The sequence below is a fragment of the Aplidium turbinatum genome, chromosome 18 (genome assembly GCF_918807975.1).
Source record: "Aplidium turbinatum chromosome 18, kaAplTurb1.1, whole genome shotgun sequence".
NCBI classification, from domain to species: Eukaryota; Metazoa; Chordata; class Ascidiacea; order Aplousobranchia; family Polyclinidae; genus Aplidium; species Aplidium turbinatum.
In genome coordinates this window covers 15,240,738-15,255,422 of record NC_137489.1, presented here as the reverse complement: position 1 = coordinate 15,255,422, position 14,685 = coordinate 15,240,738, and the positions used below count along the sequence as shown (strand labels likewise).

At 36.2% G+C, this 14,685-nt stretch overlaps 1 protein-coding gene across 2 annotated transcripts in view; it reads left to right on the top strand.

Annotated features, from left to right (window-relative positions):
* Nucleotides 1–1,872: 1,872 nt before the first annotated feature.
* The window catches only part of LOC145787288 (sphingosine-1-phosphate phosphatase 1-like), a 31,649-nt gene continuing 18,836 nt past the window's right edge, over nt 1,873–14,685 (top strand). Inside the window, exons 1-5 of one of the 2 annotated variants that reach the window (XM_082599001.1) lie at nt 1,873–2,148; nt 10,123–10,303; nt 13,568–13,708; nt 13,912–14,036; nt 14,522–14,628. In XM_082599001.1, the coding sequence (XP_082455127.1) occupies nt 2,025–2,148; nt 10,123–10,303; nt 13,568–13,708; nt 13,912–14,036; nt 14,522–14,628 (678 nt within the window). In that variant the 5' untranslated portion in view covers nt 1,873–2,024. Of the gene's footprint in view, nt 2,149–6,688; nt 6,867–10,122; nt 10,304–13,567; nt 13,709–13,911; nt 14,037–14,521; nt 14,629–14,685 lie in introns of those variants that run through there. The other variant, XM_082599003.1, reaches the window with a different exon arrangement.

Below are 14,685 nucleotides of genomic sequence, written 5' to 3'. Positions count from 1 at the left end.
TTAGCAATTGTGCATTTATATATATAATTTTTGAAACGTTTACCGAACATGGGTTTACAATAGTACGGTAATAGTCTATAATTTTGGGTTCATTTTTTAATTAGCTTAACAAAACCATGTTGTATAAATTTTAACCAAGATAGTGAATTGTTAGAAATGCTGAATATGCTTTTGTAATAAACATTGACAACTTGTGAAATTGGTTGAATTATAATTACACGTGAGCTAGTTAAGCAAGTTTCTCAATTGTTTAGATTTGTCCATATTATTCTTTAGTATTTCTTTTAAAGATGTTTTTCATATAGGCTTGAAAAGGGCTGTATGACTAGCTGAAAACGTTAGCTCATTGTTTTTTTTTGTTTTTGTATTGTTAAATGTAGTGTTGTTGCTGGGTTATGTCTGTTTACATAGGCGTCGAAATAGGGTGGGCGGCGCCCACCCTGCCGTGAAACGAGGGTGGCAAAATATGTTTTGCCCACCCTGTTTTCATGACACTTATGAAGTGTTTGTTACAATTATTTCCGTTTTGGTTAAACGCTGAATTATCCAACCAAATGCAGCCCAACTTCTTGTTTTAAGCTATGTCTCTCGCTAGGTATCCGACAGAACAAAGCAATTCCGCAACAACGATGCGTTGAAAAAAGACGTTTGGGCACGATTTGATATCAAGCCAATACGCTGTAAAACCGCCGAACTCATCTCTCTTTTGGGACGTCGTACGTTGAAAACCTGTCTAAAGCAGAAAGCCAAGACAATTAGAATCCGCGTGGCCTAGCTTTTTATGGTAATCGAAATTGCGCTGACAAGTGTGTCTGTACTTGAAACGCTAAATCGGATACGCGCATTTACCGCACTCCTCTCTTCTAAAAGGACATGTCGTACGTTTCCTCTATTTACATATTGATCATCGTCACGGTTAGAAACAAAAATCAGCATCTGCAAACCATTTTCGGTACTACTGCATTGTTGTTGCTACGGCAACTGCCACACGCTGGCAATTCCTGGTGAGAGAAAACCACGTTTGATCTTTTCTCCGAATGGTCTCACTTTCGTTACGCTACAATCAAACTTCAGTTCCGGGTCAGCGTAAAGGAATATGACATCATAATAAACATGACAATAAAATAGCCGATACAAACTAAAGACGTACTGAAACAATCGCTTTTTACAAATCTTTCCTCACAAACTTGTTGCTGGGTAGCGTATAAATTGGGGCACCGCGTGATGTCATTTCATTATTGAAAAGTTAAACATAAAGCAAAGTCAAACATCTATTCACACATTCTTAAAACCAGCTTCCAAAAAGCGTTGAGATGATAACGCTGAAGAAGCCACGTCCAGCACGAATGAATGTAGAGATGACATTGGTGAAGAAAGCAGTGCTTTAAGGATGGACAGTGGTGAAGTCAATGTCTCAGGCAATGCACCATTTGACGTTAGCATGCTGCCGGATCAGCTTCCGGCTTGGGAAGGTTGTGTGTTGCAAAGGAAGCTTTTTTCCGAATTCCAGTGGATGCGTCTTAACCCTGATGGTAATTGTTACTGTAGCTGAAGTTTGTTTAGTTTAGCAGCGCTCATAATATCGCAAGGCGCAAGAAAGCAAACATCAAACCTATTAAAGCTTAATTGCTGCAGCGACGCTAAACGCAGACTAACCATCGCGAACATACACATTCAATGAAATCTGTTTGAAAACTCTCGCCCACCCAGAATTCCTCTCTACTAAGAAAAAATCGACGCCTATGTCTGTTTATGAATTATAATTAAGCTAATAAAAGTTTGGCATTGCATGTTGACTGGAAGAGTATCGGTACTGAGATTTTGCTTATGTATTTTAACTTTTAACAAAACTAAAACATTTTTACAGAAAGAATCATGATACTGTCTACACACTTTCATTGTTTTGTCTTGTAATCGAATACTGGTTTTGATAACTGTGATAAGACATATAATTAAGTACAATATCAATAATTCATTTTAACTACGGTACCGGTAAATTTACTACATTTTGAAAAACAAATCCAATGGCATTAAGAAGTGGAACTCTTTCTCTACGGTCTGATAACAAGGATTGTCTAAAACAGAGCATCAACTGTAATAAAAATATAAAAGCTGAGTCTGATGAACATTATGTCTCTGCTCCTATAGGTAAGTGCACAACAGCAATAAATAGTTAACTTTATCTAAACAGAAAAATTAAAAGACTTTGTGCAGGGATATCTATAACTATGGGATTGGAAAATCTATCCAATGCTATACATCAGTAGGGTCATCACATTACTATGACCACAGAAAGATTAACAAAATAAAATACCGACTAAAAGATATACAAAATTCGGTTTTACAATAATAATACAGAATGTACACTCACATTAAAACTTAATTGATGTTTAAAAGTACATTTTCGCTGCTAGAAAAAAAAATAATCCAAAAAATGAATGAATGCAACAAGTCCCAAATCCGCCTACTGTTGTTCTTTTGCATTTTTCGTACTGCAAATCAAATCAGAAGTAAATGAGGAGTGTTCAGCAATCAGTGAAATATGCTGTTGTATCATTAACTTGTTCACAGACCAATCCAGTACAACACCAATCCGTTAACGATGTCATCAGAACTAAAACAGGGGTCCCACTCGGCATAAAATCATAAAAAATCATAAAATTTTGCTTGATTTGGTAAAAATCATAAAATAGCATAAAATTTAGACACAATCATAAAAAATCATAAAATTTAGTTGTGATGAAGAACTGAGCATGTAAAAATCAAAAAATTGATATAGTGTAATGTGTAACAGTTCCAACCATGATAACAGAATAATTATTCGTGCAACGATTGTGACGCCGTCTGTTGAATGCACTGATTTAGGATAACATGTGGTTGCGTAATCAAGTCCAGCGTTGCCTGTGGAGCTGGAATTAGAAAAGGATCGTAGCTAGATACTTTCATTGCATGTTTTAAACGTCATTAGACATAGGCTAGACAAGTAGACGCTGACAAGATTTCAAGACATTGCAGTAATTGTGGGAGAATGGTGAAAGGATAATTTGACAGCAATGTTTTGGGAAAAAGCGTAGGGTTAGGCAAGGAAACTATTGAGGCCATTTGCAAGCAATGTGTTACTCAGGCCTCGAAATTCATGGCGGACATGTCCTTAAATCTTGAATGGGACTTCTGACATTATTTCCTGCAGTTTTTGCCTCAGCAAAAAAACTTCAAGTCAAACATTGCATCCACCCAGAGATACAAAAGGATTTCAGAAGCATTAAAAGACCCTTTGATTGAATATATTTCATTTGTATCATTTGCTTCTGGTGACTTTGAACGGTTTTTAGTCCTATTCCAATGTGAAGAGCCACTGATTCACATTCTTTACTCAGCAATCTGCTATCTGATCACGGCTTTGTTTAGTAAATTTATCAACAACAAAAAAACGTCATCCACAGAGTCAGAAAATCTTTTGCTTGATGTCACAAAGAACTTCAGAAGCCGTTGAACTTGATTGATGCTGGAACACGAGCAAAAATTTTAGTCAGTGATATTGCAGTCCTTACTGAAGCTGACAAGAAATTTAAATCTGACTGTCTGAACTTTTTTGTGGTTGCTACAAGTTACCTTTTACATCATTTGTCATTCCATTCATCTGTTCTTAAGCAGGCACAATTTTTGGGATGCAATCTCGATCTTTTCAGGAGGAAAATTTTAAAATTGCCGATACTGCGATCAGCCACTTAGGCTTTTTTTAATTTTTTCTCTTGATCTTTTCAGGGTACGAAATGAGGGTACGAAGTGTTTAGAGTACGAATTAGGTTGCACCCAATTTTTGTACCCAGAAAAATGAAATAATGTTGGAGCTACAACTTCTATCGTCAATCTAACTTGGACAGTCTCCAATTGCCTTAAAAAGTGTCCTGCAAATGCTTTTGCAATTGATGTACATCTGTTTTAAGCAGTGGCGTATATTCAGGGTGTTCAAGGTGTGCACTGAACACCCCAAGAAATCCAGAAAAAAAGAAAATTTCCATCGGTTGTCGATGTTTTTTACTTTCATGATATTCTAACATCTTGCTGCATGCTGATTGCTTTCTTTTCAATTGCAAAACTCGTCCCCTTCTAATTTTAATACTCCAACGTTTGAGGTCATTGCCTTTAATTTTTTTCGGTCATTACCTTTAAGCTGGGTGTGCACTGACAGCTTGGCGAGTGCTATTTAAAATAAACAATTAAGAAAAATGACGTCACAAGGCAGCGAAAACAGCAATGGTTTTAGATCAGCCAGGCTGTGCACTCGCTGATCTGCACACCTTGGCGCGTCATTGGGGGAATCCCAGGCAATAGCAAGTTTTAGCTTGTTGGATTAGAGTTTGAGGTGATCAGCGCTGGTAACAACTTTTGCTAGAACTGAAGCAAAAGCAAGCTTTCTACGACTATGCAATTCAAAAATTTATTGCACAAACAAGAAGAATTGAATTATGCTATAGATGAATTTTCCTTCTGTAGTCGAGGTGTTAAACATTTTCGTTCTTACTAAATAGTAGGCTACGGCGGATAAAAGTACAGCCGACCAACATAGCAATCGACTTTCTTTTCTTGTTTATTATCGAGTTGCTTTGCTATTGTTTTTTGTTTTAACTTTCACCTGTTTGTTTTTAATTCGCTTGTACATTTCTCAAGGTGTTGCGACCGTGCCTAATCCTTGCATGAAGTAAATCATTTCCATCTCGAGCACGCTTTAACTTTCGCGTTTTTTCAGACTCCTGCTGTGTTATGGCAAGTAATATTGTTCGTTTTGATGGTCGGAAATAAAAAGTGAACTGAAGTATGTGACTTTAGAAATGCAACTTAATGTTTGATATTATTAAGTCTTTCATTCAATGCGCTGTCAAATAAATATCTATTTTGTATTCTTCTCCATTCCGACAACATTATTTTTGTCAGTTCTGTTCATGTTCAGAATTTGTGCTGAAAATGCTCTCTGAACGCACCAAATTCAATGTTAATTTTAAAAATTTTCTGGGGGAGGCCCCCCAGACCCCCCGCTGTTGCTTTGTCGTCACTGAACACCCTGTCAAAGTGGTCACGGTACGCCACTGGTTTTAAGAGAAGAGCTTTATGATAAGGCAAGACTGCAGTGGTAATGGTATCAATCTAAGGATATTCTAGATGAGTTTTACAAAAAGACTGATCTTGAAAGTAACAAATAGCTACACCAATTCCCAATCTTCCTACTGGACTCAAGCACTAATCAAATATGGTTTAACAGTAACACCCCTACCAAAAGTGTCTTCCTACAAGAGAATTGACTATTATTGGACAAAAATTGGAGGCCTGTTAGATGATGCTGGGATAAAAAAATATCCGCAACTATTTTGTCTTGCAAAATATGTTCTAACATTAAGTCATGGTAATGCCAGTCCTGAAAGAAGTTTCTCCATTAATAAACATTTGATTGATTCACATAGAAGTTCTCTTAAAGAAATCACAATTGTTGCACTGAGAATGGTGAAAGGTGAACTAAATCGGTATGATGATGAGGTAAACTTTCCCATTAACAGAACACTAGTTTCAGAACTAAAAGGGTGCTCATACAAAGTATATGGCTGACCTTGAGCAGGAAAGAGGTCTTGAAGAAAAATTGAGAAAAGAGAAAGAAAGTGCTCAGGCTACTGTTGAAGCCAACAATATGGCAGAAAAACAAAAGGAAATCGAAAAAATTGAAGATGAAATTAAAAAAAACTGAAGCAAGCATTAAAGCTGCTGATGAAATTATTGGAGATGGGCATGCAAAGCTTCAGGAGGCATTGTCAAACAAAGCGTTGGATCGAAAAGTTTTTCAAGCAGCTGAAGCAAGAATTGACATCGCCGTAATCGTAAAAGAAAATGTGAGAAAGTGCTTGCTAATGCTGTAGGCTCCAAACTGAAATTAAAAAGAAAAGATCGTAAAAGGGAATTCTTTACCAATTAACTTTGTCTCAACAAGTTAAGTTGACTTTGAAATTGAACGAACGCCATTTTCAGTCTTATTTCTTTTATTTCTATTTTGTTCGTGTTTCAACTGCCTTGCTGTGAGTGTGAAGCAGCCTAAATTATGCTGACTTGCAATCGGTATCTCTCTTAGTTTTTGTTTGCATTTTCTTGATCTAGTATGGCTTATTAGGTTTTTTGTACTTCAGAATCAGAAATTTTATCATCATCATCCTATCAGAAATTTATCATCATTATCCTATCATTTTTCAATTCAGTGTTGTGAAGAGGCTGCACTATACTATGAATGGCCGCTATAGTTTTTCATAGGGTCACTTTGGCCACTAGTCGAGTAAGGATCATTGGTTATGATACCTATGGAGGTTTATTTTAAGTTTAGAGTTAAGCCTGAACTTATTTAAAGTAAGGTCATGACTCGGTTCGAGATCTGAAATAGGGCTAGATCAGCTTTGGGTTGCATTAACCATATATAGTGGCCACTCGTACGGTATTTTAGAAAAGCCCCTATTAGTGTTAAAATATAGGTCTGTAGCTATTTGAAACTAGGTATTCTACTGTTCTTGCATTTAATTAAGTGACATAGTAGCCAACTAGCCATGTTCTACACTATGGTATTGCAGCTTCCTGAACAGTTGTTTCGTTTATTGTAAAGCACTATTGCATCACATATTTCACTTTCTTCACACATTACATATTCATTTTCTTTATTTTTTAGGCTGGTTGTAGTAAGAGTATAATAATATAATAACTGATTTACGGCACTCAGCAAAGCAGGGTGATCTGGACATTCAGTTTGACCATTTGAGTACCGGTAATGTTACTAAAAAGTTGGTTTACATGAGCCATGCTAGAAAGATCAAGCCACAGCAAATACTGATTAACAGGTCTGTTCCAAAGGAATTATGATAAGTTAGATTTCTGCAGAACCTAGAAGTAGCCTACTGGTTATTCCCAATGTCTTCGCAAGTCTGTTGTTGCGTTGATTTGATTTTTAAAGTGCAGCTTGCTCTGAACTGAGCTAAACAATTTAACCATATTGAAATAATGTAAAGAATAACAAGCTTACAGTATATTATTATATGTTTTGTACTTCCACTCAAAAGCTGTAGCCTATGTTGGGTTTGACGTGATGACTTGCATTGATTGTTTTTCCGTAATCGCTTTTTATCCTTAAATTGTAAAAAGAAATACTTTAAAAAATTTAATATAACAAAACATCGAGCTCTGATGTAAAATCATAAAAAAAGCATAAAATTTTGATGAAAAATCATAAAAAAATCATAAAATAACCAAAAAAATTCATAAAAAATCATAAAATTTTTGACTTTTTTGGCATAAAATCATAAAAAAAATAGGAAACTTTTGAGTGGGACCCCTGCTAAAACCAATACTCATTCTAGAAATTTTTTAACCAGCAAACAAAATACAACATGACTGCACTAATGAAATACAAAGAAATAAACAGACCAGGCAAGCTTAGACCTTACAATTTACAGCAGGTGAATTGACTGTTACACCTTTGGTTGTTTGTTTAGCCTACTACTTGCTGCCCTTTGAGGTAAATTTATGTGATTATTTATCATAGCAGCGCAAAAGAAAAGTGACCCTACTGGTGTATAAAATGGTTTTCAGTTCCACACAGTTTCCAATCCCATAGTTATAGATATCTCTGACTTTGTGAAACATTGTTTGATGATTTATTACAATATTATTGCAGACAAAACTTTGTTCATAGTTACCACACAGAAACAACAAAACCAGCAAATCAGGCAGCATGATCAATTCTTCAATTAATGATCAAGATAAAGAGCCTGCTGAGAGAGAGAGATATTGTTTATTTGCCTTTCTAATATGACTCGATATAAAGAAACACAATTACATACAATTCAATATACATACTGACAATGTTTGAAGTAGTCGGATCTGTAAAAACCTGTAGAATTCATCAAAATCATTATCAGATTTGCTGGTGTAATGATCCAAGAGTTACTGGTGTCAAATCTTTCGGCCTATGACTTTTGCCCCTTCAGAAATTATCACCACATTTTCCAGTTGTGCAGATGAACGGATCACCATGGTTCTAATATTATTTTTTTCAAAGTCCGCAACAGTCAAAAAGTCTCTTTAGGTTGAGCTTCAAACCTTCATAAAAATTTGGTGATTAAAAAGAAAATTTATCAAAGAAATTATTTGGCAAAAGACTGGTTTTGCTCAGTTTACCTATACCTAGCCAATGTCCAGCAATTTTAAACAACATGGTTTAACCTGATGCATGCTTTACATCTTGATTGTCTAGACCAGTGCTACTCAAACTTTTTTATGCCGTGTACCGGCTGAGCACCTTCCATCACTTGGCGTTCCGGTCAATTTGCGAAAAAAAGACAAGAGCAAAGTCATTATTACTTTTGTAACAAATACACACAAAAAAACAAGTAAAAAAACACTTTTATTAATGGTCTTTCGAATTTTGATGCGAAGTGTGCGCTTGCTTATTTGCAACCAGCTTATCCAGTTGCGGTTCAATGGAAGACAATGCTACTCGAAGAGGAGCATGGATATCCAACGCGTTTCTGTGTTTTCCCTTTAAACAGAACATGGTAGAAAAGCCGGCTTCACATAGATATGTAGAAGGGAATGGAAGCAGTGTTTTAATAGCCATGGTACACAGTCTCGGATATTCTGCTTCCAATAATTCAATAATTCTGGATACTCGGATATTCTGCTTCATTTAATTCAATAATTCAATGAAGCCAAATTTTAAATATGATGGATCATATTTTCGAACAAATGTTGAACGACTTTTTTTTACAGTCAACACCTCAGTCACCTCAGTGCTTCCAGCATTACTTTCGTTTGAATCAGAATCATCATGTAGGTCTGAAACTGATTGTCTCTGCTTCATATATTTGTCCATAGGACCACGCTTTGCCATTTGTAAAACTTAGCTGAAACTATACTTTTTATAGGCTTATATGGGCTAACAGCTAACTCACTTTCTAAAAAAGAACAAGGTTTATAGCTTCAACAAATCTATGTAAAAACATGCTCAACTCACTACAATCATCTGATATTTTGAAGTCAGAGTGTGGCCGATCGATTGAGCCTCTCACTTCTCTACTTGTTACTGGACGCTGCAGCTATAGTCAAGCACGTGGACACAGCACAAAAACACAAAAAGGATGATCATCTCGCATCGAACATTGCGATACTTTGTTGAAATAATGGATAACAATTATGAAATAACATTTCTTTGTAACGTAACTGGAAGTCGTCGTAGTAGCGGGCCACCAAACAGTCTATAGCTGGGAAAGCAGATTGAACATTGTCGTTGCCTAAAAATTATTATATAGACGTTCTGATCAACATAAAACAAATTACTCAGTTTACAATTTCTCTTAACTGACTGTGTACCAGCAGCCAAGTGCTCGCGTACCGGCACCGGTACGCGTACCGGCGTTTGAGTAGCACTGGTCTAGACATTTCACCTTGATAAACAAGACATAAAAAACAAATCATAAATTTTTGATCATTTGCTTGAATAAATTTATTTACACACAACTAGTACCGGTATATTTTATGTACTGTAGGTCTTGTAGAATGTAGGTTACCAGTTAGGTTTTGTCTTTACTGGAATAGGTACCTTATTTTCTACTTACTTGTTAAGATTCAGCACTAACTTTCCTTTTGTTTAAAAATTGAATGCGACTGTTCAGTGTTCACCAGGCATTTAGTTAAATAACGTGATATACGTTCTTCTGGTGCAAACTAAGCTGAACTATCACAAGGTAAATAAGGTGATAACCTGCTTTTATTTTGACGTTTCATCAATCAGGCCTGCTGACTTCTTTAGGGGGCTAGATCAGGTAGTGACTACCTGTCTAGCATGACAAAACACAGGACCATGTTGCTGTAAATCAACAAAACATGCAAAATTAACTAAACATTTATAATTAATCAATACCGATACTAATTAAATCTGATTATTATGAGCAAGAATACTACAACAACAAATCATACTTAAAAGCAACAAGACCTAGTGGAGGCTACATGTAAACTCTTGGTTAATGTTATACTGTAAAGCATATATGTTATATTATCATGCCAGTATTGACAATGGTGTTTTACTGTTCATTGGTGCAGATAAGTGTGGTGCCCTGGGACGTTGGTTCAGACATAAACTTCTAGATGGAATTTTGGTGGGGACCCCTGTACTTCTCACTATCCAAAAGCATCGAACACCAAAAAGAACTATATTAATGAAAACGCTTAGTTTTCTTGGAACTGAAGATTTTTACACGTTTATGTTTCTTTGTTTAATATGGTAAGTGAAACTTTATAAAAGATGAATTTTTGTTGTTTCTCTTCATTGCTTGTGTTTGCAAATTTTTCAGAAATGAATATTTTATTACTTCAAGACTCATAGTAACCAATTTTTAAAATACCTTAGCAACCTTTTTCAGCGTTATTGGAATCATCAAAAACAGGATGATCTCATTCAGGATGAAACAGGTTGCTGAGGTATTTAGGAGGGGTCTGCTACTATTCGGCGAATCCGATTCGGCTAGTCCGATTCGACTAGTCCTATTCGGCGAGAGCCTTTTTCGGCGAGTGCCCTATTTGGCGAGTTTTTGAAATTTGTGAATAAAAATTATCGGGTACCGTAGCCTAATTACAATTGCCGTTTTAACGTCGCTAAACGTTGAAATCGTGCAGAAAGGAATAAAAATAAAATGTTTGAACTATTAAATTAAAATTCGTCATGTCAGTTCAATTGTTTTTATTTCTGACCATCATATGAAAAACAATACACGTCAACATAGCAAAGGTGTAGAAAAAGGTAGAAGCGATAAAACACGAACGTTAAAACGTGCTTGTGACCGAAGTAAGTTATTGAGTTAAAAGAAACATACGCGCCGACTTCCGGGGGGCGCCGCCCCCCGTAAATTTATGGTTGAGGGGCAACAAAAATGGTGATGACAAGTGGTGTTTCAAAGATAAAACACTTCGCGAAAGAGATTTAGATAATTTAAACGGACTTGAAGAATGCCGAAAGCAAGAAAAGCCTACGTTGCTCTTGCCCGCAAAACAGCAGCTGATCGCATGGCTATCTCATACAGTATGGAAGTTTCAAAGTAGATGGTAGAGTAACTTGCACTGCTGAAATAGTCACGTAACTATTCACTGCAATATTAAGTAAACCAGCTAAATTAGACGCGCTATTTTCAACGAGGTCTTCCCGCTGTGAGACAATTATGATTCAACAGAACGCATTGTTTTCTTTGCAATGTGTGAGAATTAAATCGAAAACCGATAAAAGAAAAGTTGTTTAATGATCTTGGTCGCAGATATTGCCTGCATTAACGACGTCTCTTACCGCTTTATCACCTAGCTAACCTGACATCATTGTTTTATGCGGCCGCTAAGGTTTGACATCGACTTTAACGATCATGGAATGTTACGTTATAATAAGAACGATTATATCCTACACGCAAAAATAAAAAAATGTTCTCCTCTTTCTGTTTTGTCTCGTGAGCTTTGCATATTGCTCAACAAGTGCATAAAGTTTAGAATTGACAAGAAATCATTGAATTTTAAAATTAAGTTTGAATCACTGCAAATAAACGTATTCAAAACTTTTACTTAGGCCGACGCGATTTCACACTCCGTAATCTATGTCGACAATGATTTTTAGTGCGTTCATTTTGAAAATTGCCGAGCTGGAGACAACAGCTTGTCCCGTGTTAGTTGAACTTGTCTTTTTGAGGTGAAAATCACTTGCGAACATCTCGACTTTTACTCGAGTATAGCCTACTGTATTCAATAAAAGACTATAAAGACTTTCGATAAAAAACAGAAGAGAAAACACTTCGCCGTTGTCAACGCTTTGAAAGTAAGTAATTTGCGAAACGAGGTTAATAAAACTGATAACGGGTTTTCACTCTGCTTGAGATCATGATTTTTTGCGTTTTATTTCGATAACTTCACTGTCTTGATCGTTGTTATTCACTCGCACGAAAAGGAAATGAATCGGCTTGTTTTCCATTATTTCCAACAGTTCCAATTATGAGCTAACAATATCAAAATTTTTACGACTAGGCGTACTGCATGCGTAAAACTAGTCCTTTCAAGCAGCGCTTCTAATAAATTCGGTTTGCGACCTATTTGTTAATATAAACAAGACACTAAGCTTAATCAAAGACTATTTTAATTTAGTAAAATAGCGTTATGGTTATGACGTCATCACCTTTCTCGCCTCCCAAGGTTTTTTGAAAAGTCGGCGCCTATGGAAAGAAATTTGGCACGGTCGCAACACCTTCAGAAAAATTTAAGATATGAAGGGAAAATAAAATAAAGAAAATGTTACAAAAAAAAAATAAACAAATTTTGTTTATGTCTATGAGTTAGTACTTTTGAATAGATAAAATGATTAGTTTGGATCAACAAATGTGTGGCCTACAGCTTGGATTGAAAGGAAATTATCGGGTACCGTAGCCTAGTTATCCCGACCAGCAAAAATTTGTTCCAAGAACACAGTTCATTTTTACATTGTAGTAACCGAATGAAAAGGCTAACCAAATGTGTGGCCTATCGTGTTAACGTCGCTAAACGTTGAAATTGTGTAGAAAAGGGAGCTTTTGCTGACTAGGATACTTTGAAACTGAGAAACATTCACAGAAGCCTTTCGATTTGTTCCAAGAACCCAGTTAGCCTAACAGTTCATTTTTACATTGTAGCAACAGAATGAAAAGGCTAACCAAATGTGTGGCCTACAGCTTGAATTGAAAGGAAATTATCGGGTACCGTAGCCCAGTTATCCCGACCAGCAAAAAGTGCCGTTTTTACATCGTTTTAACGTCGCTAAATGTTGAAATCGTGTAGAAAAGAGAACTTTGCTGACTGGGATACGTTGAAGCTGAGAAACATTCACAGTTGAACACATTCACTTCTTCAATGTGTTCACTTGTTATTGTATAGTATCTTTTGAGAAACGCACTTGTTAGTTTATCTCTAAAATTTAAATTTTTAATCTGTGTTGTCTGGTGGCATAGCAAAAGGATAAGATAATGTTTTCTTCGGCATTTTTCGGAAATAAAGCTAAGTCTCTATGTTTTCTTAATGCTAATTCCTGGCTGAGATGTTTGGTATTGGCAAAACTCGCTCTTTTAATGCAATTTAGTTTAAAAGTTGGCAATTTTTTTAGATTGAAAGCATCATTCTCAATATCGTGACGTCACACGCGTGCCAAAGGGGGGGGTTGTAACCCCCAAAACCCCCCCCTTGGCTACGCCACTGTTTAGGACAACTTGACATGTGTGTCCAAAATAAACCCTTTCTGTGTCTAGGACGTGTATATGTGAAAAGGTTAGGAATCATTGCCCTTTGGGATTTAAGCAGCTAACTAAGTTCGTCTATGTGTGTTGAATCAATGTAAAAAATGTGAACTTTGCTAGCTAAAAAGGCCTGTTTTGTCTGAATGCTGTAACAATCTTAACAAAGACTTAGGATGACCAATTGACCATTGACCAACTGTTTCTGATTAACAAAATAAAACCACTTATTAAATCCTAGGCAAAATTTGTTTTAGGTTGTGGGACCAAAGATTGGGACGGTTGTTTGGTTTTTTATTATGGGTAGGTTTTTATATTACTGGATTTTTGAAATCTTTGCTGTGCTTACCTCGGCCACCTTGTCCTCCAGTTGTTCCTTTGGAAAAAGCATTTGATTGGTAAGTGCATTACATGGTGTGGAGTTTATTGACTAATGCAGTCTGTTTACATCAAGGCCTTTGATAATAAAAGTTGGGTACTTTACTGTACTGTGTAGTGTGTATGTAATGCTTTAATCAACCAAGAATTTTCAAATCTTGTATAAAGATAACTGAAGAATGACATTTTGATGTTTTGTTGACTGGTGTAATGTATTTTGCAGGGCACTGCCAAGCCACCATTCTCTTTTGGGTGTGATAATGCCTTGGTACATCTGGCTATACAGCACCTTACATTATGAGCTATCAACCTTTAATCTAAGCATTATTTGTACCCTTATAGTTTTGTGTAAGTATGGTTTGCTTGTGCTTGTTTGAGGTGTGGAAACGTTCTGCAACGTTGCCTTTGGATGTTCTCCAATACAGCAAAGTTTGTCGTTTTCACATTAATGCAACGTCTGCAGAACGCTATCAATGTAAAAATGACGGATTTTGCTGTCTGGGCTTTGAACACTTAGTGAGGGTCATAGGAAGAGTAACAAAACGCAACACAATGACCCCAATCGAGAACTTGATTCAATCATCACCTGAGAACACTGCTTTCTGCAAACAAAAGATGCTACTTACTTAGTGACACAACTCTTAAATATATACCTCGGTAGAAAAATCCACAAAAGTGCAACTAACTAAATGTAATGCGAAAAGAAAATGCATAGCACAACAAATTGATGTATGAATGTTGTTTTCATAAATGTTTATAAAAGATCATTTCACTAGATAAATGTAGATAAGATTCTAAATTACGGATTATTAAATATTTATAATCGGTTTCAGGGTCATTTGGAGTTTTGCTCAGTAGACTGTATCTTGGGGTACACAGTCCTGCTGACATTGTGTGTGGTGGGATCGTTGGCGTTATAGTTCTGTCCGTTTGGATGCAGGTTTGTAGTTTCAGTTGGTTGCCCTACATTCTGTAGCAATTGAAATAAAAACCACTT